Raw genomic sequence first — 22,500 nt, 5'->3', positions numbered from 1 at the left:
ACCCAGCCTGGCAGTGCATCGTCGCCCAGCACAAGTGGATCCTCCAGCTCATGCAGAACTGCAAGGACAACTACGTCAAGGGCCAGAAAGGCAAGCCGCTCTACCTCTCCATATTCATTACAGCACAGCCAGAGCGGCAAGCCGCTCCTCTCCATATCCATTACAGCACAGCCAGAGCGGCAAGCCGCTCCTCTCCATATTCATTACAGCACAGCCAGAGCGGCAAGCCGCTCCTCTCCATATTCATTACAGCACAGCCAGAGCGGCAAGCCGTTTGGTATCTTTGAATGACATTTCTTGGGGGTTAAAGGTCATTAGTTATTTTTGCTACAGTGTGTTCAGCTAAACGTAGCAGTTCAGCTCCGATACGTTGGGCCTTCTCATATGCGTCCCCTCCTTTCGCATCCGTGGCTCTGTGAACTAAAGGGGGAAGACTTAAAGTGTAACTCAGGAACTGCCACAGGAAGTCTGGTTCTTGTGTCACACCTATTCTCTTCCCTAATGTTAAAAGAAAGACTCCCCAGTCTTAGCCTAGGAACGTTTTCTCCTTTAGCTCGGTGGACCTTTGCCTGAGCGTTAGCGTCGTAGCGTCTTCTCACCGCTTGGCGGCTCGTCCTGCCAGCGGCCTGGCGTGTTTATTTTTGCACTGGAGCTGGCGGGACGAAGGGGGGGGGGGCAGGTGGGTGGTGGTAACCTTGACGACAGGTCTGGGTTTGGGAGCCCCCTTGCGGTCTGCGGGGCGGCGGCGTTCCTCCCTCCTCCCCTCTCGGCAGGCCCAGGGGGCGGGGCCCGGCTTTTTATTTTTTATTTATTTATTTTTTTACCGCCACACGCCTCGCAGATTGATTGCGTGCAATTAGCCCCCAATTAGAGCCGCTTCTCTGTCAGCCTGGCCAGGAGCCGGAGGCGCGGGTGTGTGGGCCGCTGGTAATGGCGGTCCGGGGGGCGGGGCCAGGAGAGAGGGAGAGGCGCATGCTGCTCCAGCCGCACGCCGTTTGATTTGAAAATAAACACCGGCCCCTGACCGGCTGTTTCCACGGCCATTTTGTGATTATGCGCCGTTTGTTTGCTTTCGCGCGGCTCCTTCCCGCCGCTCGGCCTTTCATGTCTCCGAGACGCGGCCGCATCTGGGGGAGGCCTGGAGACGCGACGCGTCGCTGGTTGGTTGCCGTGACGTTTCGTTTGCCGTTCGATTGCTGGTGGACAAGCTAGCACATTAATCCTTTTTTTTTTTTTTTCTTTCCCTGAGAAAAAGAGCATTTCTCAGGAGGGAAAGGAGCCTCTTGTGTGACGTGGTGCTTCTAAACCAAGTATACCCAGCCGTGGGTGGTAAAGTGAACTCCTCCTGTCGTTCAGCCATTTTTGTAGTTCTAAAGCAAACATGGTTTTGTAGTTCTATTAGCATGTGCTAAGAGTACTTGAAGAGGTTGATCTGTTTGCTGGTACAGACTGCTGGTATACAAGCAATGAAGAAAAACCCTAAAACTATCACTGGACGCCGGGTGGGAATCCCGTTCGTCTCGGTCAGGAAAGGCCGGCCGTTTTCGGACGCGGTCGGCGGGAGTGGAACGCTGCAGCCGACCCAGTCGCTCTGTATCTGTGTCAGCAGCTGTTTCGTGGGAACCACGCCCCCCCCCCCCTCCTCCCTGCAGGGGGCGGGGCCACGGGGGGGTTGGGGGTGGAGGGGGGCGCTGTTCACCTTGCGATGAGCGATGCGTCTCTGTCGGAGGGAACCAGGCCACCAGGGCTCTGGCTGTCAGAGGGCCTCTCTGAGTTTGTTGTTGGAGCAGCTGGTACTCTTCCACCGCCTGGGCGTACTGTACTTCTGAGGGAGAGCGGCCCCCGGCAGCTGGCAGCCGTTTGGAGGCCCTGACTGCCCCCCATCGCCCCCCCTCCCCCCTACCATCCGCCCCCCCCCACCGTCCCCAACCAAAATATTTACTGGGTAAACCATCCCCGCTCTGCTCATTCATCTCCATCTAGCTGCAGATATGACTGATTGCATGTTTTGGTACATTTCTCACACGCCACGGGGCTCCCCCCCCAGCCGCTCTCAGACGGACGGGTGCCCACATTCAGGCGGTTATAATGTTCCTGGCCTGTCGGTTTGCGCAGTCGTCCTCTCCATGTACAGCACGATTAATAATCTCCACCGCTGTGCCGGCCCTGAGCTGCTGGTGTACTAACACAGCTCAAGGACAGCTCAAGGTTGAGCACTAGCATGCAGCCAGTGCAAAGCGGGAGTTGCCTTTAAACTGTACTTGTGCATTTTGGTCATTTCCAATCTCGTCCTCCGTCGGCTAACCAGTTTGTGAAATGAAACTTGAAGTACCTGGCCTGCATCACCGAGCCGCTTTAAGAGTGAGGCTCGCTTCCCTTTTCCATGAACACCCTCCTATCTATACCGTACACTACTGCTTTATTTTTGACCCCAGACGTTCTCGATACAGAGAGCGAGTGGTTTATTCAAATAAAACTACGATGTAGCTTAGTAGTTGCAGCTCTAAGTGTAAACGTTAGAAAGAATCACTCAACCGTGATTCACACGTAGACAAAGTGCAGTAGATCGAATGTCTAGTGTCGTTACTGATAGCGATGGTGAGACCACGCATAGGGGGGGGGGAATTTGCAAGATACCATAAAGATGCACTTTGCACCAGAGCCAGTCATTTCTCGGGGGGGGGGGGGGGGGGGGGCTGTTATGAGTTCTCCCCAAATGACTGGCATCGTGTCCCTGTGGGTTCTAGGTCTGTGTCAGCTCCACAGTTAGGCAGTGGAGCATCAGGTAGAGGCTGTGCGCTACACCTGTTAGACAACCCTCCCCCCCTCCCCCCCTCCCCCCGGCAGCAGTGCTCTGTCCACACTGCAGGAGATTTAGGGTGGGGGGGGGCTGTGGGCTTGTTTTCTGAGGGGGGGGGCGCTTGGTCTGACTGCAGCCTGTGGGTGGCCAGACTCTGGGCCCTGCTGTGTGCAGGAAGCTCTGCTCAAAGGTGTCTCAGGCTGAGAGAGGAAGTGTGCCCTGCATCAGCCTCAACATGGAGGGTGTGTGTGTTAACCTGCACACACACACACAACGCTCACACGCACACACATATACTCTCACATGCATACACACACAGCGCTCACATGCACGCACATATACTCACACGCATGCTCACACACATACACACACACACACACACACACACACAGCGCTCACACGCACACACACACACACAGTGCTCACACGCACACACAGATACTCACACACATACACTCACACACATACGTACACATATAGCTGTGCAAACTTACATATGTGTGCATGCACATGCATTCATCCGTTTGGTTGCAGGCACAAGAAACGCACTCTCTCTCTCCAGCATACATACGAATACACATGTTCTGTGAACACACACACTCACACCGGCACCAAAACATTCATTCACTCACATGCATCAATTCAAATGCACTCATGTACACACACAGACATTATCCTATGCATGTTTATAGATTAAAAAAAGACTCTCTTGCTCATGTTACACGCATGCACACATACGTAGTCTTACACACACACACAGTCTTAAACACAGAATCCCACACAGGGTGCACCATGGGAAACCGTTCCCCCGACACCTGGATCAACATCGGCTCCCATCTCTATAAAAAGGGGAAAACAGGCGGTGGGGGGGGGGGGGGGGGCTGAATCGCGAGCCCCGCGCACATCGGCCATCGGGCGAAAAAAACACGGGGAGCGCAATCTCCAGGGGCAACCGGCATCTGTTTAAACATCTGTGGTATGCCGGCCGGGCGGAGCGGGCTGCGTTCGCCACGTCTGTGATCTTTTCCCCGTTTTTCTGCTCTTTAACTCTCTGCCACGCCGTTCTCCTCCATCAGCCCGCCATTACGGCTCAGATCAGCCCTCCATTACGGCTCAGATCAGCCCTCCATTACGGCTCAGATCAGCCCTCCATTACGGCTCAGATCAGCCCTCCATTGCGGCTCAGATCAGCCTGCCATTACGGCTCAGATCAGCCTGCCATTATGGCTCAGATCAGCCCTCCATTACGGCTCAGATCAGCCCGCCATTACGGCTCAGATCAGCCCACCATTACGGCTCAGATCAGCCCGCCATTACGGCTCAGATCAGCCTGCCATTACGGCTCAGATCAGCCCCCATTACGGCTCAGATCAGCCCACCATTACGGCTCAGATCAGCCCTCCATTGCGGCTCAGATCAGCCCCCATTACGGCTCAGATCAGCCCGCCATTACGGCTCAGATCAGCCCTCCATTACGGCTCAGATCAGCCCGCCATTACGGCTCAGATCAGCCCACCATTACGGCTCAGATCAGCCCGCCATTACGGCTCAGATCAGCCCTCCATTATGGCTCAGATCAGCCCTCCATTATGGCTCAGATCAGCCCCCATGACGGCTCAGATCAGCCTGGCTAGTACCAAGGAGCAGCAGTGAAATGGTGCTAATATGCACAGTAGCGATGTAATATCCTATACTACCACCTGTATACATGAGCACTTTTTTTGTCACATATTATTTTTGGTTTTGTCATATTTAAGCTTTGCGAGAATATTTTGTATTAACCCTTTAAGGGGTGAGATCACAAATATGTGATTAGAATGTCCTTATCTGAACATTCTCACAACTCTGATGTCACAATCACTGCTGGTGACTGAAATCAGCGGAGTTCTAGAACACTGACGTTCCCAAAATAAAACAAAAAACCTGCTCTTCAGAAGTCATGAGGGATTATTTTTTCTCTCGTGTCCCCTCGTTTATTTCTTGCCACTTCAGAAATCAGGTAATCAGGAATTTCTTTTTTCCAAGAAATGGATTCTGGATTTGAACTCAGAAACCGCTTCCCTTTGACATCCTCAACAGCCTCACCTTCTCACATTCACCCCCTGCTTCTAAGGTACCGCTGTTACCCCTTATTCTGCTGCTTTAGCTGTTAGCTATCCGTGTCCCAGGAAGTAGACTGCAGGGCATTCTCAGGCCCCTCGATAGAGGCAGGCTGCTCTGCCGCTGTTAGCGATCCTTCAGCGCTATCTCCTGGAGGAGCCGTGCCTGGCCAGGCCAGAGTAATCGCACCCAGATGTGCGGGCTGCTCCCTGGGGCTCCCGGCAGGCCCGGCAGACGGTCCGTTTGGAAAGCCCCTTCGCCTTCCCCCCGGACCCGCTCCAACCACAGGGCACTCTTTCAAACGCGGGCAATTAGCAGGTGAAGAAGAAATGCCGTAAAGAGAGAGAGAGAGAGAGAGAGAGAGAGATAGATGGATGGATGAAGTCGGACATGCCGTTCTAAATTTATTTGCTTTAAGAACCAGCGGAGATTATGGAGGAATTTCGGAGTTGGCTGCAGGGCTTGAAGGTTTATGAGAAAGCTGGTCCATGGGCGGAGTGTGCCCCTCTCTCTGGTTTTACCTCGTATCTGCGCAGTGCGTTGAGCAGGCCTGGGTCTCACACGCAGCCCTATGGCTGTGTGTGTGTGTTTGCGCTGTGATTGGATTGTTCCAGGGTCTTTTTTTCTTCGGGTTCAGAGCGGAGTTTGGTTACGCATGCAGAGCGGAGTTTGGTTACGCGTGCAGTACCGATCGTGTTTTGATTGCCCTCAGAAAAGCCCTTCTGCCAGGCGCTGTCCTTGGGTCCTCCGCACCGAGCACTTTGCCTGGGCGTAACTCCTCAAATATGCACGGACCTTTCTGCAGGGCGCTTGAAGCCAATTTCAAGCACAAATAAATGGGACTGGCAATTTTACAGAGGGCTCCTGTAAGTACTCCTGCACAGGTTATATATTTGGGGGAAATAATAATAAGATGAAAGGACACTTAATGATGGTCAGTATGGTTTATCCTGTGCACATATACAGAAGATAGGCATCTTTTGCAAGTGCAATATAGTTGTCCTGGAAAGGAAGTCACTGATAATTAATCTCTGGAGAGTTAGCTTTTTCATTTCAGTGCATTTCACAAAAAACCGCAGTACGTGTGATGTTCTTTTTCTCTTTCTCTTTCTATGTCTCTTTCTCCCCCCTCTCTTTCTTCCCCCCCACTCTCTCTCGCTATCTCTCTGTATCTCTGTATGTCTCACTCTCTGTAACTGTCTATGTCTCTCTCCCTCCTCCCTTTCTCCCCCTCTCACTCAATGTCTCTCTCTCTCTGTCTTTCTCCCTCTCCCTCTCTCTCTCTCTCTCCCCCCTCCCCCTCCCCCTCCCCTTCTCTCTCCCCCCCTGCCTCTCCCCCCTCTCTATCTCTCTCTCTCTCTCTCTCCCCTCTGCCTCTCCCCCCTCTGCCTCTCCCCCCCTCTCTCTCCCCCCTCTGCCTCTCCCCCCTCTCTCTCTCTCTCTCTCCCCCTCCCCCTCTGCCTCTCCCCTCTCTCTCTCTCTCTCTCTCCCCCCCCCCCCTCTCTCTCTCTCCGTCTCTATGTCTCTCTCTCAGGGTTGGATGTGGAGGGTGACCTGCGTCCCTCTGCAGTGACTCGTCTCAGCCAGACAGCGTCGCTGAAGCGAGGGAGCAGCTTCCAGACCCCCGCAGACGCCTGTGAGTACGAGAGTCCTAGTGTACGTTAACCTAACTAACCCCGAGAGCGCTGTAGAGCGGAGAGAGTCTCTGCAAATATGTAAGATGGCGTCTTGTTGAAAACCTGCTGTTTTTGTAAGCCGCTCTTTCTCCCAAATGGATGCGGTTTTGTAACCCGGTGCAGTTTTAACTTGGCGCGTCCGCAGCGTGACCACCCATCCGTGTACAGCCTGCTGTCCTCGCTAGCGGCCATGTTGATAGCCGGGCCTGTTTTTGGCGGTTCTGTGACCCGTGCCTTTCCGTGCCCCCCCCCCCCCCGTGTCCAGCCTGGCGCTTTAAGGGCCCCCAGCAGGTCGTCTTCGCGGAGAGCCTGACCGACGTGGTCGTCAGCCAGCTGCCCAACTTCTGGAAGCTCTGGATCTCCTACGTCAACGGGAGCCTGTTCAGCGAGGTACAGACTCCTAGCGCGCCGATCGTCTAATTACGATAGATTCGATTTTATTTTAGTACCTTTTTTTTAATTAACTCAAAGCTCTTTACAGTGAAGAAGGAAACTCACCATAAGGAACCATGAATGTGTACCGACTACCTCAGTGATCCATAGCAACCACCTGAGCAATCTACTGTATAGCAACCACCCGAGTCATCAATGGGGTTGCTCAGGTGCTTCCATTGCCATGCACATTCTGGTCTGGTGTTCCTGAAACGGTTGTCACTATTCTCTGCTTTACTTTGACATCAAATAATACAGAGACGTGCTGATCTAGCGTCTCTGGTTTCAGGTATAGTCAGTAAAACCTCTTAGCTGTGCAAGCTGGAATGAAGCTCAGTCTTCTTCCACAAAACGGTGTGAAATACAGGCACACAGGTTTGTTTGCGTAGACACTGTCGGTGCTCTAAACTTAAGGAAAGCGCAAGGTAAAATTTCAGCTTTAAGTGTGAAAGTATTCTTCATTTGTGTTAATCTGTGTTGTGTTTTAAATACCAGAAGATACTGAAGTAGTCTGGTCGCACTGTGCCTAGCACACTACATAAATCTGAGTGCCATGCATTTTGCAGCCAGTAGAGGGCAGTGTGGTACAGCCTAAGAAGCTCGAGTACGGTTTCAGAATTTTTTTCCCCACATTTTTATTTTCTGTCATTTTGTCGGTTCTTCAGTTTAGAAGTTATCAATTTTATTTGTTTTTTTTTTTAAATCAGCCAAATAATTTGCCCCAAAACAATGTGTTTTTTTGTGGGATGTTTTGAGGATGTGTTGGGGATGTGTTGGGGATTTGTGATTCTGTCGGTCTCTGAGGCATGGCCGATGGAACCCTTATCATGGCAGAGTCACGCGTGTTTTAATTTGGGGTGGCGGGGTGGAGTCCTGGAGAGGCTGTCCTAACGTGCAGACCCTGGGGTCTGCATCCAGAGCAGGACAGCATGCCCCAAACCCCAATGGATGAGTGTCATGCACTGGAAAACATATGGAATTAAAATGCATTTTGTTGTATTAGAATGCAATAAAATATCACAACTACAGGAAAGGCACTGTGTACGTTTATACATGTGTTTAATTCCCATTTCCAGTGCTGGAAAATTCCAGAATCATAACATTCTGTTTTCTGCGTGTGTGTGCGTGTGTGTGTGTGTGCTTGTGCGTGCGTGTGTGCTTGCGTGGGTGCACGTGTGCGTGCGTTCCTTGTCATGACAGACGGGTGAAAAATCCGGTCAAGTGGAGAAGTCGAAGAAGAACGCCCGGCAGAGGCAGAATGATTTCAAGGTCAGTTCCGTCGCGGCTCGCTGAGCCCCTGGGGAGCGGACGCTGCGACCCGCTCTTCCAGAGGGCCGTGTCTGTGTCTGTGTCTGTGTCTGTGTCTGTGTCTGTGTGTGTGTGTTTGTCTGTGTCTGTGTCTGTGTCTGTGTCTGTGTGTGTGTGTTTGTCTGTGTCTGTGTCTGTGTCTGTGTCTGTGTCTGTGTCTGTGTCTGTGTCTGTGTCTGTGTCTGTGTCTGTGAGGCCAGGGCGCTGTCATTAGCCTCTCTGAGTTCAGCACCTTCCCCAGCCTGCATTCCGCCATTGCCGCCGCTGTAGATGCAGTCGCTCTTGGGAGTTTGGCTGTGGTGTGAAAGTGCTGCGTGAGGTTCGAGGGCCCAGAAGGTCGCGCTTTCTGTCAGCAGTCTCCGGGATAAGAATATATCTTGTGCAGGGAAGGCAAGACTGACTCAACTGTAGAAGAGCGATGTTTTCCCCCTTCGTTGAAACTTTGCAGTTCACGCTTACGCTGGAACCGCGGTGGTGGAAGAGGGGACAGGCTAGCATCATTCCAAACCTGACAGTGATGCATTCTAGAATTCTAGGGTGACAGTGCTAAATTCTAGACCACAAGAGTTTATCTCCATGGCAGCCGGAGTTGTGTGCTGATTTGAGTGATGGATAAGATTTTTTTTTAAATGGCCGCCTGTCTTGTTTGCGGATCCTGGATTGAGTGGGTTTCAAGGGAGGTGCACACTGCTAAACAGAGCTCTTACCTGTGCTCTGCTCGTACCTGTGCCCTGCTCATACCTGTGCACTGCTCTTACCTGTGCTCTGCTCATACCTGTGCTCTGCTCATACCTGTGCACTGCTCATACCTGTGCACTGCTCTTACCTGTGCACTGCTCATACCTGTGCCCTGTTCATACCTGTGCACTGCTCATACCTGTGCACTGTTCATACCTGTGCACTGCTCGTACCTGTGCCCTGCTCATACCTGTGCACTGCTCTTACCTGTGCTCTGCTCATACCTGTGCCCTGTTCTTACCTGAGCACTGTTCATACCTGTGCGCTGCTCTTACCTGTGCTCTGCTCATACCTGTGCCCTGCTCATACCCGTGCCCTGTTCATACCTGTGCACTGCTCATACCCGTTCCCTGTTCATACCTGTGCACTGCTCATACCTGTGCACTGCTCTTACCTGTGCTCTGCTCATACCTGTGCCCTGTTCTTACCTGAGCACTGTTCATACCTGTGCACTGCTCTTACCTGTGCTCTGCTCATACCTGTGCCCTGCTCATACCCGTGCCCTGTTCATACCTGTGCACTGCTCATACCTGTGCCCTGCTCATACCCGTGCCCTGTTCATACCTGTGCACTGCTCATACCTGTGCCCTGCTCATACCCGTTCCCTGTTCATACCTGTGCACTGCTCATACCCGTGCCCTGTTCATACCTGTGCACTGCTCATACCTGTGCGCTGTTCATATCTGTGCGCTAGTCATACCTGTGCCCTGCTCATACCCGTGCCCTGCTCATACCTGTGCACTGCTCTTACCTGTGCTCTGCTCATACCTGTGCCCTGTTCTTACCTGTGCACTGCTCATACCTGTGCTCTGCTCATACCTGTGCCCTGCTCATACCCGTGCCCTGCTCATACCTGTGCACTGCTCATACCTGTGCACTGCTCATACCTGTGCGCTGTTCATACCTGTGCGCTAGTCATACCTGTGCACTGTAGTGGTGAAGTGTGTCCTTTCCATGCTCTTAAATAACTCTTGCCGCTGAATTTGAAAACTCTTGCTGCTGAATTTTAAAACTCTTGCCGCTGAACAGGCCTTCCCCTATACAGCACAAAGCTGCTTAAGCCAGCACATCGAGAGCTGCTGTAATCTAATCAAGAAGAGGCAAAATCATGAAATACTTTTTTAGTATCAGAAAAAGATAAACATGACCTAAACTTAGCGACATTCCTGAGCTGATGGTGGCAATATGGTGCTACCCAAAATTAAAACCTCTCTGTTCAGCTGCAAAAAATTTTGGGCCATCCAGCAATTGATGTCATATAGGCAGTCATGACGAGCAGCTATCTAGTCACTTCACTTGACTTGATGGTGAGGTAGAGCTGTGTGTCATCAGCACAAAAAATTGAACAATATATTATGTTAGAGGTGATAGCACTAAGCAGGCGCATAAAAATAGAAAACAGAACTGGTCCCAGAATAGACCCTGGAGGGACACCGCATGTAAATAGGGGCTGGAGAGAACACAAACTCACCAATGTGAGATAAGAACCAAACCAATTCAGCGCAAAAAATCTTTAGTTTTTAGGCTGTATGAGATTGTTGCTGTACCTGTGTGAGGTTGTTGCTGTACCTGTATTAGGTTGTTGCTGTGTGTGATTGTTGCTGCACCTGTATCAGGTTGTTGTTGTACCTGTATGTGATTGTTGCTGCACCTGTATCAGGTTGTTGTTGTACCTGTATGTGATTGTTGCTGTACCTGTGTGAGGTTGTAGCCGTACCTGTGTGAGGTTGTTGCCGTACCTGTGTGAGGTTGTAGCCGTACCTGTGTGAGGTTGTAGCCGTACCTGTGTGAGCTTGTAGCCGTACCTGTGTGAGGTTGTAGCCGTACCTGTGTGAGGTTGTAGCCGTACCTGTGTGAGCTTGTAGCCGTACCTGTGTGAGGTTGTAGCCGTACCTGTGTGAGGTTGTAGCCGTACCTGTGTGAGGTTGTTGCCGTACCTGTGTGAGGTTGTAGCCGTACCTGTGTGAGGTTGTTGCCGTACCTGTGTGAGCTTGTTGCCGTACCTGTGTGAGGTTGTTGCCGTACCTGTGTGAGGTTGTTGCCGTACCTGTGTGAGGTTGTAGCCGTACCTGTGTGAGCTTGTTGCCGTACCTGTGTGAGGTTGTTGCTGTACCTGTATGTAATTGCTGCTGTACCTGTGTGAGGTTGTAGCCGTACCTGTGTGAGGTTGTAGCCGTACCTGTGTGAGCTTGTTGCCGTACCTGTGTGAGCTTGTTGCTGGCTCTCTGACGGTGCTGTGCTGTGTCTCCCTGTAGAAGATGATTGAGGAGGTGACCCACCGCCTGGTGAAGCTGGTTCGGGGCGCTCTGTTGCCCGCCACCCTGTCAGAGCCGGACCTCAGGGTGTTCGGGGGCTGGGAGGCCAAAACGGTGCTCACTGGCCAATGGCTGACCCAGGTCATCCACACTGTCAGGTACCGCACCCGCTTTCCGGTGTGCGTGTGTGTGTCTGTGCGTGAGAGTGTGTGAGAGTGTGTGTGTGTGTGTGTGTGTGTGCGTGTGCGTGTGTCTGTGCATGAGAGTGCGTGAGTGTGTGTGTGCGTGTGTCTGTGCATGAGAGTACGTGAGAGTGTGTGTGTGTGTGTGTCAGTGCGTGATAGAGAGTATGAGGTATAGTTTTCATGTAAGAGAAGGGTATTTCACAGTTTGTTCATACTGACCGTTTAGATTGTGGCTCTGATTGTGGCCACAGCCTGTGAACTACACTGCCTGGAGTCCTCATATTACTGTACACACAACTTCATCAGCACCCCAGCACAACCACTCCTTTCTCACTATTTTATTATCGCCGATAGTTACACACCCAGAGGCATTTTTAAACCAATGCCACTGTGTGTGTGTTTGTGTGTGTGTGTGTGTTTATCATTCATTGAATCAAGGATACATTCTGATCATTAGAGTTTTATCGGGTTTCAGATTAATATAAAAGCAAATGGTGGACATAGAAACTCGGCAAATGAGCGATTGAGTGAATTTGCTGATGGACGTGTGTTTACTCTCTGTCCTCCCTCAGCTGGTGTCACCTGTCCCCCTACTCGCCTCTCATACTCTGCCTCTCTCAGGGCAGGCGCAGGCAGAATCCCTAACGATCTGCTGCAGGTGATCCAGGATCTGCTGCTGGACCTGCGCGTGCACTGCCTGCTGGTCACTCTGCAGCAGACTGCCGAAGGTGTGTGTGTGTGTGTGTGTGTGTGTGTGTGCACGTGCATGAGTGTGTGTGTATATGTGTGCGGGCACGTGCATGTATTGGGTGGAGTAAGGTGATTGACAGGGTTTGTTTGGCCAATGTGTTGCATGTGTTATTATGTCGTCATAAATGTTTAGTAAGAGAAGTCAGATGGATCTCAGGTTTCCTAATGATTTCCTTTTTAATGTATCACATGTATATCTTATTGTTCCTTTATTGAATTATTATTTTCATCATCTTCATATTTCATATTAAAGATTCGTAGATTTATAATCATTTTACATTATTTTTATAGTTAGAACAAACAGACACACAGTAGCTGTCCGTTAACCTTCAAAGTAATTATTTTCATTCACTGACGATGGTGACCACAGAAATTATTCCAGAGTAGTAGTCATAATAATAATAATAATAATAATAATAATAATAATAATAATAGTTCTACTCAAAAATGTGAGTGAAATGTGGATTGTGGGAAATGTAGTCATGTGAAGTAAATGACAGCTATGTGCCGGAACTTTCTTTCCCAGATGTTAAGAGACTGGCAGAGAAAGAGGACTGGGTTGTGGATAATGAGGGAGTCACCTCCTTGGTAATTAAATCATTTTTTACTTTATTCATTTATTGTTTATTATATTTGCTATTTGCTTGGCAGAGTTACATCTTGAGTAACTTACAAGGCTAATGGATGGTACGGGTTTCACACTGACGGGTTCCCTCTGTACGGGTTCCACACTGACCTGTTCCCTCTGTACGGGTTCCACACTGACGGGTTCCCTCTGTACGGGTTCCACACTGACCTGTTCCCTCTGTACGGGTTCCACACTGACGGGTTCCCTCTGTACGGGTTCCACACCGACCTGTTCCCTCTGTACGGGTTCCACACTGACGGGTTCCCTCTGTACGGGTTCCACACTGACCCGTTCCTCTGTGGTCCACTGCCGGCCGCGTTTGAGCAGTTCCTGTGTGCAGCGCATGCGTGCAGGGCCGCTGCAGGGAGGCCATGGAGTGCAAGCCTGGAGAAATCAATGTAAGCTCCACAGAGTGAGACACAACATCCCTCTACCCCTCTGTCCCATCCCCTCATCTTTCACATCACTCACTCCCTCCATCCCTCATCCCCATCTCCTTTACTCTTTAAACCATCCCTCCATTCCTATCTCCTGCACTCTAAACCATCCTTCCATACCTCTGTCACTCTTTAAACCATCCCTCTAACCCTCTATACCCCCCCCACACACTCATTAATTCTTTGTCCCTGCTCTCCTGTGCTCATTATTGCGTCTTTTTGGGGGGGGGGGGGGTGGATCAGGTGCTGTCAGAATGTTATGAATGTGAAGAGAAATCTGAGTCTAATCTTGGTGGCAGATGGGTTTTGTTCAGTTGTTTCAAAAGCAAATTCACCCAGGCAGGTTTCAGTCTGTTCTGGTAGGTGAGCTAGGTAGTCTGCTATAAACGCAATATGATCAAATGTGCGTCCCGCTTCCTGTCAGTGTATTAATTAAGGTTGATGTTAAGGGAGCGGGCACAGTCACAAGCACTACAGGATATTGAAAATGAATCTTTAAATTTCTTCCACAGATCTTTCAGCTGGAGAGAGTTCAGGACAAAGCTTGTGAACTCTGCGTGGGCATAATGAAGGTGAAAAAACAGAATAATTATCCCGGGTTCGACTGGTTGCTCCTTTTTCCCCGCTTTAGGCCTGCTCAGTTGACTTTCAGGAAGTAGATGGCTCTTGTTTATGTCTGTATCAAATGTTTAAAAAGGTTTCTGTTTTTTTTTCTTTTGCTCTATCTAAGGCAGTGGCATATTGATTTTCTTTTATCTACTTCAGTAATGCTTTAAATGTTTCCCTTTGAGCGTTTAAAATAGCCTCTGCTCTATCTGTTATTTTAACCACACGCACGTCTGGTTAGCCTTTTTTTTTTTTTTTTTTTCCTGAGACTCGAGGGGTTTTTTTTTTTCTTCAGCCATTTTTTTTTTTTTTTTTTTTAACTCGGGAGGAGAAAGGTTGTTTTGGAGAGAATGTGTCACGTGTCTCACCTTTCTCCCTTCTTTGTTGTTGATTTTCAGGGGTTCATAAATGGCCTGGAGCAGTTGAGTACCAAAGCGGCCAGTGACACTTCACAGTGAGTAACAAAGGGCAGTTTTTTTTTTTTTTTTTTCTTTGAACGTTCTGTTTTTTTTTTTCCAGTAAAACACCAGTCATCACATTTGAGTTCTTCATCATGAATATAAGGTGTATATGTATATGTGTGTATATTATTATAAAATGGTGGCAGTTGAATGTCCAAACATGGTCCTTAAGGTTATGGATAAGATGCTAATTTTTTATAACAGAGGTAACATTTCGTACATTAGGAAATGGGAAAATTCTCTGAAGCGGGGAAACAGATATCTAATTCACTCCTCAGCCGTTCAGAGTTAAAGCAGTTGAAATGCTGTTCAGTTGTGTTTGCCTCCCTGTTTAAGGTTGAGCCTGCCTGTGCTGCTTAGCCATTCCATTCTGTGCAATAGTGCCACCCCCTTTCCCTGGAATGAGTGTGGTAGTGGGGTATTTTTACTGCATCTGAGTCTCTAATGAATAGACTGAGTGTTACTAATAGTGCCAATTGGAAATGAATGATGTGTTTTTTTTTTGTTGTTGCTTTGTTTCGTTTCTTTTTAGTCCCCATTGTATTTTAGTTTTTGCGTTTTAGAAAGTGACCTTTGTTCTTTCTCCAGCCTGCCTGGGGACCTTGCCTCTCCAGACCACTTCAGAGTGCAAGAGGATTTTAGCCCAACACTGGTAGGTTATTAACATGACTGTTTAACATGAGAAGGGTATAGGTATGGCTGCTTAGCTTCAGCAGTTCCCCATGAGAAGGGTACAGGGCGGTATGGCTGCTTAGCTTCAGCAGTTCCCCATTAGAAGGCTACAGGGCGGTATGGCTGCTTAGCTTCAGCAGTTTGACATGAGAAGGGTACAGGGCGGTATGGCTGCTTAGCTTCACCAGTTCCCCATGAGAAGGGTACAGGGTGGTATGGCTGCTTAGCTTCAGCAGTTCCCCATGAGAAGGGTACAGGGCGGTATGGCTGTAGCTCACATCCATAGAAGACAGGTGTCTTAGCTCAGCTTCCCCATGAGAAGGTACAGGGCGTATGGCTGCTTAGCTTCAGCATTTACCATGAGAAGGGTACAGGGCGGTATGCTGCTTAGCTTCACCAGTTAGCCCATTAGAAGGTACAGGGCGGTAGGGTCTGCTTAGCTTCAGCAGTTCGCCATGAGAAGGGTACAGGGGGTATGTCTGCTTAGCTTCACAGTTGCCATGAGAAGGGTACAGGGTGGTATGGCTGCTTAGCTTCAGCAGTTGCCCATGAGAAGGGTACAGGGCGGTATGGCTGCTTAGCTTCACCAGTTCCCCATGAGAAGGCTACAGGGCGTTATGGCTGCTTAGCTTCAGCTGTTAGCCATGAGAAGGGTACAGGGCGGTATGTCTGCTTAGCTTCAGCAGTTAGCCATGAGAAGGGTACAGGGCGGTATGTCTGCTTAGCTTCAGCAGTTAGCCATGAGAAGGGTACAGGGCGGTATGGCTGATTAGCTTCAGCAGTTAGCCATGAGAAGGGTACAGGGTGGTATGTCTGCTTAGCTTCAGCAGTTTGACATGAGAAGGGTACAGGGCGGTATGGCTGCTTAGCTTCAGCAGTTAGCCATGAGAAGGCTACAGGATGACATACTACTGGCTGGTGCATTTTTGGGTTTGGCGGTTTCTCGCCAGAGCAGACCAGCCTCCCACGGGGCACGGAACCCTCGCTACTTTTCAAGTCACATGACCAGTTCTCAGCTGTCCCACGTGCGGCCCAGAAACTTTTAAAATGCGTCCCGCTGCCAGAGAATGACTGTTTTTGTCAGGTGTGTTTGCTCTCTCACGCCCCTGGCTAACCACCAGCGAGAGACCACAGAGCAGGCTCTCGACCAGTTCCTGGTAAGTCTGGAGGTAGAGGTGTCTGTTTCCTACAAACTGTTTTCGGGCGATGTGAAAGGAAATCCAGGGCAGGGGAGTCGTGTGGAGGAGTGCGTCGTTCTTGTAAAGTGGGGCCGGAGAGAGGTGTTTGAAAGCGATAATCGCAGAAATAGTAATCGCACCAGAAGGTGCGTTCGCGCTCCTGCAGGGGCTTTCCCTGCCCGCGGCGCACAGACCGAGTGATTTCCCCCTGCGCGCAAGGTCTTACTCAACGCCGCGAGCGGAGCGGAAAAACACGTTGGTGAATCAGCGGCCCCGCCGCCCCGCCTCCCGCGCGCCCGGGCCGCCGCGGCGGCAGGCGGCTCTGCGACACGGGCGTGGCATGGCGCGGCGTGGCGCTGAGCGCAGGACCCGTCCACCCTGGAGGACGTGCTCGCCCTGCACTGTGGGAAACGCTGGTGCGCTTTCCCCCTGCGTGTGTGCACTGTGTGTGTGTGTGTGTGTGTGTGTGTGTGTGCACTGGTGGTGTGCGTTGTGTTGTGTGTGCAGTCGCCTTTAAGCAGGCGCGTCTGCCCCCGTCTGCGCATCCATGCACTTTCTGCAGGATCCATGCACTTCCTGCAGGATCCATGCGCTTCCTGCGGGATCCATGCGCTTTCTGCTGGATCCATGCGCTTCCTGCGGGATCCATGCGCTATCTGCAGGATCCATGTGCTTTCTGCAGGATCCATGTGCTTTCTGCAGGATAAATGCACTTCCTGCAGGATCCTTGCGCTTCCTGTGGGATCCATTTTGGCCGGATTAGCGTCTTTGTACTGGATCATGGGCAGCGTTAAGCGTCTGTTCCGTCATTTGGGGTCTGGATCTGTCATAGCATCTTTTCCTGTTCCAGCATCCGGCCTCCAAATCGGACACATAAAACCCTGTTAGCTGAGCCTGAGACAGGCTTCACTCCCGGGCTCCCCTGGTGTGCTGCTAACTGAGCTGTAGTCTGCGTAGATGGCTGTTATAAGGAAGTCTGATTGGTTGTCCGTCTTTCCATCTGTCTGTCTGTCTGTCTGTCCGTCCGTCCGTCCCCCACTTGCAGGAGCAGCGTCTGCTGATCATCCTGAGTAACTGCCAGCACCTGGAGAGGCACACCTTCCTCAACCTGGCCGATCACTTCGAGAAGCACGGCTTCCTGGGGACGGAGAAGATCACCCGGGTGAGCCCCCCCCCCCCTTCTCCACCCTGTTTTCTGCTGTTCTTCAAGAGAATATCTCTACCCTTCCTGCCTCCTTTCTCCATTCTTCCTTTCTTCATCACCCTTCCCACTTTCTCCCCTCTCCTCCCTCTCCCTCTCCCTTCTCCATCCCTCCACCTCCCCACTTTTCCCTCGCTCTCTCCCTCCTCCCCTTCCCCTGTCCCTTCCTCTCGTCTGTCTCTCTCCAGCCCTCCCCTCCCTTCCCCACATCTCTTATCTTCTTCCCTCTTTCTCTCTCCACCTTACTTCTCTCCACCTGTCCTGCTCTCTTGCCTCTCCCTTTTTTACACGCGTCGCACGTGGCATTAACGCTGCGTGGTGTGTTCCATGGGGATCAACACACAGCCACTCTTGGGATGTCAGTGTCATCTGTCAGCATGTGCTTACCCGAAATCCCTTAAAAAGAAAAATCACCCACAAGTCTTTGCTCAAGCCCCTGTAATCGTTGTCATTGCTTTTACATTGTTTATATCTGAGAGCACGCACCCACACACGCACACACAGATTTCATTACAGTACAGCCTTGACCGGTTGTAGATCTGATGTAAAAATGTCAGCCTACTGTATGGTTTAACAGTGGGTGTGTTTCTGTGTGTGTGTTTTTATTTTTTTTTTTTAGTGAGAGATTATTCACCAAAGTGATGAGAAGAACTGAGATCTTTATCTTCAGGGCACCGCAAATGCCAAAGACAGCTCATACTTGCTCAAACAGAGACAAGCTTTCCGTGTGCTCTCATTCACTGAGATTATTGTAACTGTGAGTAATGATAGGTCGGTTGGCGGCCGGGACCTAAGGCAGTCCTTCCAGTAAAGACCAATCACAGTGATACGTGGCATACTGGACACCTGCAGCCCATAATGCCTTTGAACTGCAGTCTGATTCTTTGCGCGTTGACAAGTTAAAATCCTGTGACTGAAAATGTGGAGTATTCATTTTTATCCTCGTTTGAACGATGATTGTCCTTCTAATTTCCTGTGATTTTTGTGGTCTTTTTTTTTTTGCCCTTGTTTTTGTAAGGGAGGGAGCAGGCAGTCGTTTGTTCTTGTGCAGTTTTTCCACTTTGTTCAGACAGGTTCAGAGCAGAGAGGGCTACAGGTGCAGAGCAGAGAGGGCTACAGGTGTAAAGCAGAGAGGGCTACAGGTGTAAAGCAGAGAGGGCTACAGGTGCAAAGCAGAGAGGGCTACAGGTACAGAGCAGAGAGGGCTACAGGTACAGAGCAGAGAGGGCTACAGGTGCAAAGCAGAGAGGGCTACAGGTGCAAAGCAGAGAGGGCTACAGGTGCAGAGCAGAGAGGGCTACAGGTACAGAGCAGAGAGGGCTACAGGTACAGAACAGAGAGGGCTACAGGTACAGAGCAGGGAGGGCTACAGGTGTAAAGCAGAGAGGACTACAGGTACAGAGCAGAGAGGGCTACAGGTACAGAGCAGGGAGGGCTACAGGTGTAAAGCAGAGAGGGCTACAGGTGCAGAGCAGAGAGGGCTACAGGTACAGAGCAGAGAGGGCTACAGGTGCAAAGCAGAGAGGGCTACAGGTACAGAGCAGAGAGGGCTACAGGTACAGAGCAGAGAGGGCTACAGGTACAGAGCAGGGAGGGCTACAGGTGTAAAGCAGAGAGGTCTACAGGTACAGAGCAGAGAGGGCTACAGGTGCAAAGCAGAGAGGGCTACAGGTGCAGAGCAGAGAGGGCTACAGGTACAGAGCAGAGAGGGCTACAGGTGCAAAGCAGAGAGGCCTACAGGTACAGAGCAAAGAGGGCTACAGGTGCAGAGCAGAGAGGGCTACAGGTACAGAGCAGAGAGGGCTACAGGTGTAAAGCAGGAGGACTACAAGTACAGAGCAGAGAGGGCTACAGGTGTAAAGCAGAGAGGGCTACAGGTACAGAGCAGGGAGGGCTACAGGTGTAAAGCAGAGAGGGCTACAGGTACAGAGCAGAGAGGGCTACAGGTGCAAAGCAGAGAGAGCTACAGGTACAGAGCAGGGAGGGCTACAGGTGCAGCTCTCTCGTTCAACTTTCTTAAGACAGGCTTCTACAGTGGTTCGTCTACACCCGTTCGAGTACAAGCCATTGTGATGCAGTAACTGCTAAATGTCCCTCTTGCGTCTACTATTTGGACAAACGAAGGCGAGAGATCATTTTCGGAGTTAGTTGAACTTGCGTGAGTTTAAAAAGGGATAAGAATGCCTCCGTGGGTTTGGGGTGAACTCTGTCGGTGTTGATTTAAGAGTTTTTCTTCTCCGCAGGCAGGCCTTTCTTTCTTTCTTTCTTTCTTTCTTTTTTTTTGCGCGCTTAAAAAGTGTTCGGTCTTAACGCTTTCACACGCCAGTCACAGAGGGGACACGGGGGGTTTCCTTTCCTCATTCTGGAACCTTCCTCACGTGGGGTAGAGGGGGCCCACCAGTCACGCTTGGAAGGGCGCTGTGTTTTTTTTTGTAGATTTTATTTGTTTCTGTTTGACATGATAGAAAACTTCCAGTGGAATTTATGAAAGTTTTCTTGCGAGACTTTTTCTTAATCCCCTGCTTGCAACTGCAATGCCAGTGGGAATGTGTTTGTGTGTGTGTGTGTGTGTGTGTGCGTGTGCGTGCACGTTCCAAAAATAATACAATTCCAGTAAGTGCTGATTGGTCACGCTGCTGCGCAGGAGGGCTTACATGCACCATGGCAGTGCTGCAGCATCTAAAATAAAAACTATTTTATATGATTATAGTGTAATAAATGATCTCTGACTTTAACGGTTACTGTTTGAAACATTCACGATATGATACGATACAACTTTATTGTCAGTTTGCACTAAAATTCATTTAGCATCCTTAGGCAGTTCCGTTCAAGAGATTACACACAGATTAAACATACAGGTACACATATGACACTTATCATAGACGTACAAAACACATCAAACAGTCATGACAAACATACATATCACATTATATCCTCTGGATTCAGATCTCAGTTAGTAGCACACTGGTTTTGGTTCAGAGCAACAAGAATAATTCCTTAAAAGGTTCCTGCTATTTATTATGAATATTATTGTCGGAACCCCGATAATCAGTTGTATGGTTTTAGGTTATATTTTCATGCGTCACATTTCTTGTGACACATTTCATTTAGCAATGTATGAATAAATGAATCATTGTTTTATATAGCACTTTTCCGAACACTCAAAGTGCTTTACAGTGATGTGTGGGGACTCACCTCACCCACCACCAATGTGTAGCAACCAACCTGGGTGATGCACGGCAGCCATTTCGCGCCAGAACGCTCACCACACATTAGCGAAGGTAGAGAGGGAGAGATTTTTTAGCCAATTAAATCAGGGGATGATTAGGTGGGAAGTTTGTGAGATCCAGATTTGGGATTTAGCCAGGACACCGGGGAACCCCCTACTCTTTGCGAATAGTGCCATGGGATCTTTAACGTCTCATCCGAAAGACAGCATCTCCTACAGCACAGTGTCCCCGTCACTGCACTGGGGCATTGGGGTTTATTTGACCAGAGGGAAGATTGCCCCCTGCTGGCCCGCCAACACCACTTCTAACAGCAACTCAGTATTCCCTGGTGATCTCCCATCCAAGTACTAACCAAGCCCACACTTGCTACTTAAATGGTAGACACGGGACAAAAATAATGCAGCATTCAATATTAATTTTTCATTCGTAATACTGCGGGCTAGCCCAGTCATAGTGCTGCGTAATGAATCATAATCATGGCCTTAAAACATACGAGAAAACCAGTCAGGTTACAGCAAATCCCTTCCATTGGGCATGTGACATGGCGTTAGTGTCAGAATGCTTATGATGCTTCATAACCTTATGTCAGGCGTTATAAGGCGCTCCTATGCCTGCAGTGATGGCGTGCTAAACTCAGCAGTGATGGCGGAGCGTGAGAAGGTGGCGGGCGGCCGCGGTAATGATGGGATGCCGTTGCCGTGGTTACGCAGGTCAGCATCGAGGCGGTGAGGGAGCTGGACGAGCGGCTCTTCGAGACGTACATCGAGAAGAAGGCCGACCCCATCGTCGGGTCGCTGGAGCCCGGCGTCTACGCGGGATATTTCGACTGGAGGGACTGCTCACCCCCGACAGGTATGGAGCTGGCTTGAGCCAGTTTTCAGCCTTGTTCGAAATTTCACGCAAATGCTACGTTGGATGGTTCACTGAAAAAAAGAAAAATTCATTTGATAAACCTAAAAATTTTCTAATTCGTTTGAATGAACCAAGAAATTTTCTAATTGAGAAAACACAAAAAAATATAGGTGTAACATAACGAATGTCTTTTTAGGCTTGTTTAGTGAAGCGCAGTTTCAGTGTAATGTTGTTCTGAATGGGGGAGATGTGGTTATACATCGATACCCACCTGTTTGACTGAGATCTTTTCAATGGTTATTTCATATGTGATGTGGCTGATCAGTAGAAATGTATATCCGTGTGTATTTCCTGTTTATTTCGAAGCAAATTTATATGGTTTAACTGTTGACACGCCGTCTCTCCCAATGAATTTAGCGTATTTATAGTTTCAAATCAAACTAAATGTAGCCAGCACAGCAAGGACAAAATATTCAGCTCAAACGATCCCCACATTCACGATATCATCCTGTACGTGGATTTTTAGCATTGTTTGCACGTTACCACCATCATATCGTGACATCACTTTCCCTGCTTGCAGATTGCAAGCGTTTCTGTTTCTTCTCATCGAGTGTAAGTTCAGAAAACGTACATCGTGTAAATGTCAGGAGGCTGTATTACATGCCATCTGAATTCTGTGAACTGACTGGTTGAAAAAGTGCCTCTCTTTGATTCGTTTAAAGATTGTCAGAACGAAAACCGTGGAAATTTTGCTTTTGGTTTTTTCTGGACCACTAAAAGGGGAAGGGGGGGGCACTAAAAGGGGGTGGGGGGGGGGGTGTGTGCTGTCAGCAAAATGACATTCTCTTCATAGATCAGGCCTTTCTTCAGCTGATCACCAGCGCGAGTTTGGGGTTTACCGACCCGACGTTTGACCTTTCCTCTGCGCTGCTCTCCCCGCGAGACTTGCCGCTGTGGGGGAACGCGGTCATGTGTGTGCGGCTGTACGTGT

At 49.8% G+C, this 22,500-nt stretch overlaps 1 protein-coding gene across 1 annotated transcript in view; it reads left to right on the top strand.

Annotated features, from left to right (window-relative positions):
* The window catches only part of exoc2 (exocyst complex component 2), an 80,807-nt gene that overhangs the window by 45,531 nt on the left and 12,776 nt on the right, over positions 1-22,500 (top strand). The window contains exons 11-23 of the mRNA XM_064334147.1: positions 1-90; positions 6,435-6,536; positions 6,842-6,966; positions 8,209-8,277; positions 11,310-11,518; positions 12,116-12,222; positions 12,771-12,866; positions 13,200-13,270; positions 13,822-13,881; positions 14,314-14,369; positions 14,965-15,028; positions 17,272-17,388; positions 21,368-21,509. The exon at positions 1-90 is cut by the window's left edge and continues 29 nt beyond it. Of these exons, the coding sequence (XP_064190217.1) occupies positions 1-90; positions 6,435-6,536; positions 6,842-6,966; positions 8,209-8,277; positions 11,310-11,518; positions 12,116-12,222; positions 12,771-12,866; positions 13,200-13,270; positions 13,822-13,881; positions 14,314-14,369; positions 14,965-15,028; positions 17,272-17,388; positions 21,368-21,509 (1,308 nt within the window). The remainder of the gene's footprint in view (positions 91-6,434; positions 6,537-6,841; positions 6,967-8,208; positions 8,278-11,309; positions 11,519-12,115; positions 12,223-12,770; positions 12,867-13,199; positions 13,271-13,821; positions 13,882-14,313; positions 14,370-14,964; positions 15,029-17,271; positions 17,389-21,367; positions 21,510-22,500) is intronic.

The sequence above is a fragment of the Anguilla rostrata genome, chromosome 4 (genome assembly GCF_018555375.3).
Source record: "Anguilla rostrata isolate EN2019 chromosome 4, ASM1855537v3, whole genome shotgun sequence".
NCBI lineage: Eukaryota > Metazoa > Chordata > Actinopteri > Anguilliformes > Anguillidae > Anguilla > Anguilla rostrata.
This window is presented reverse-complemented; position numbering and strand designations above follow the sequence as displayed.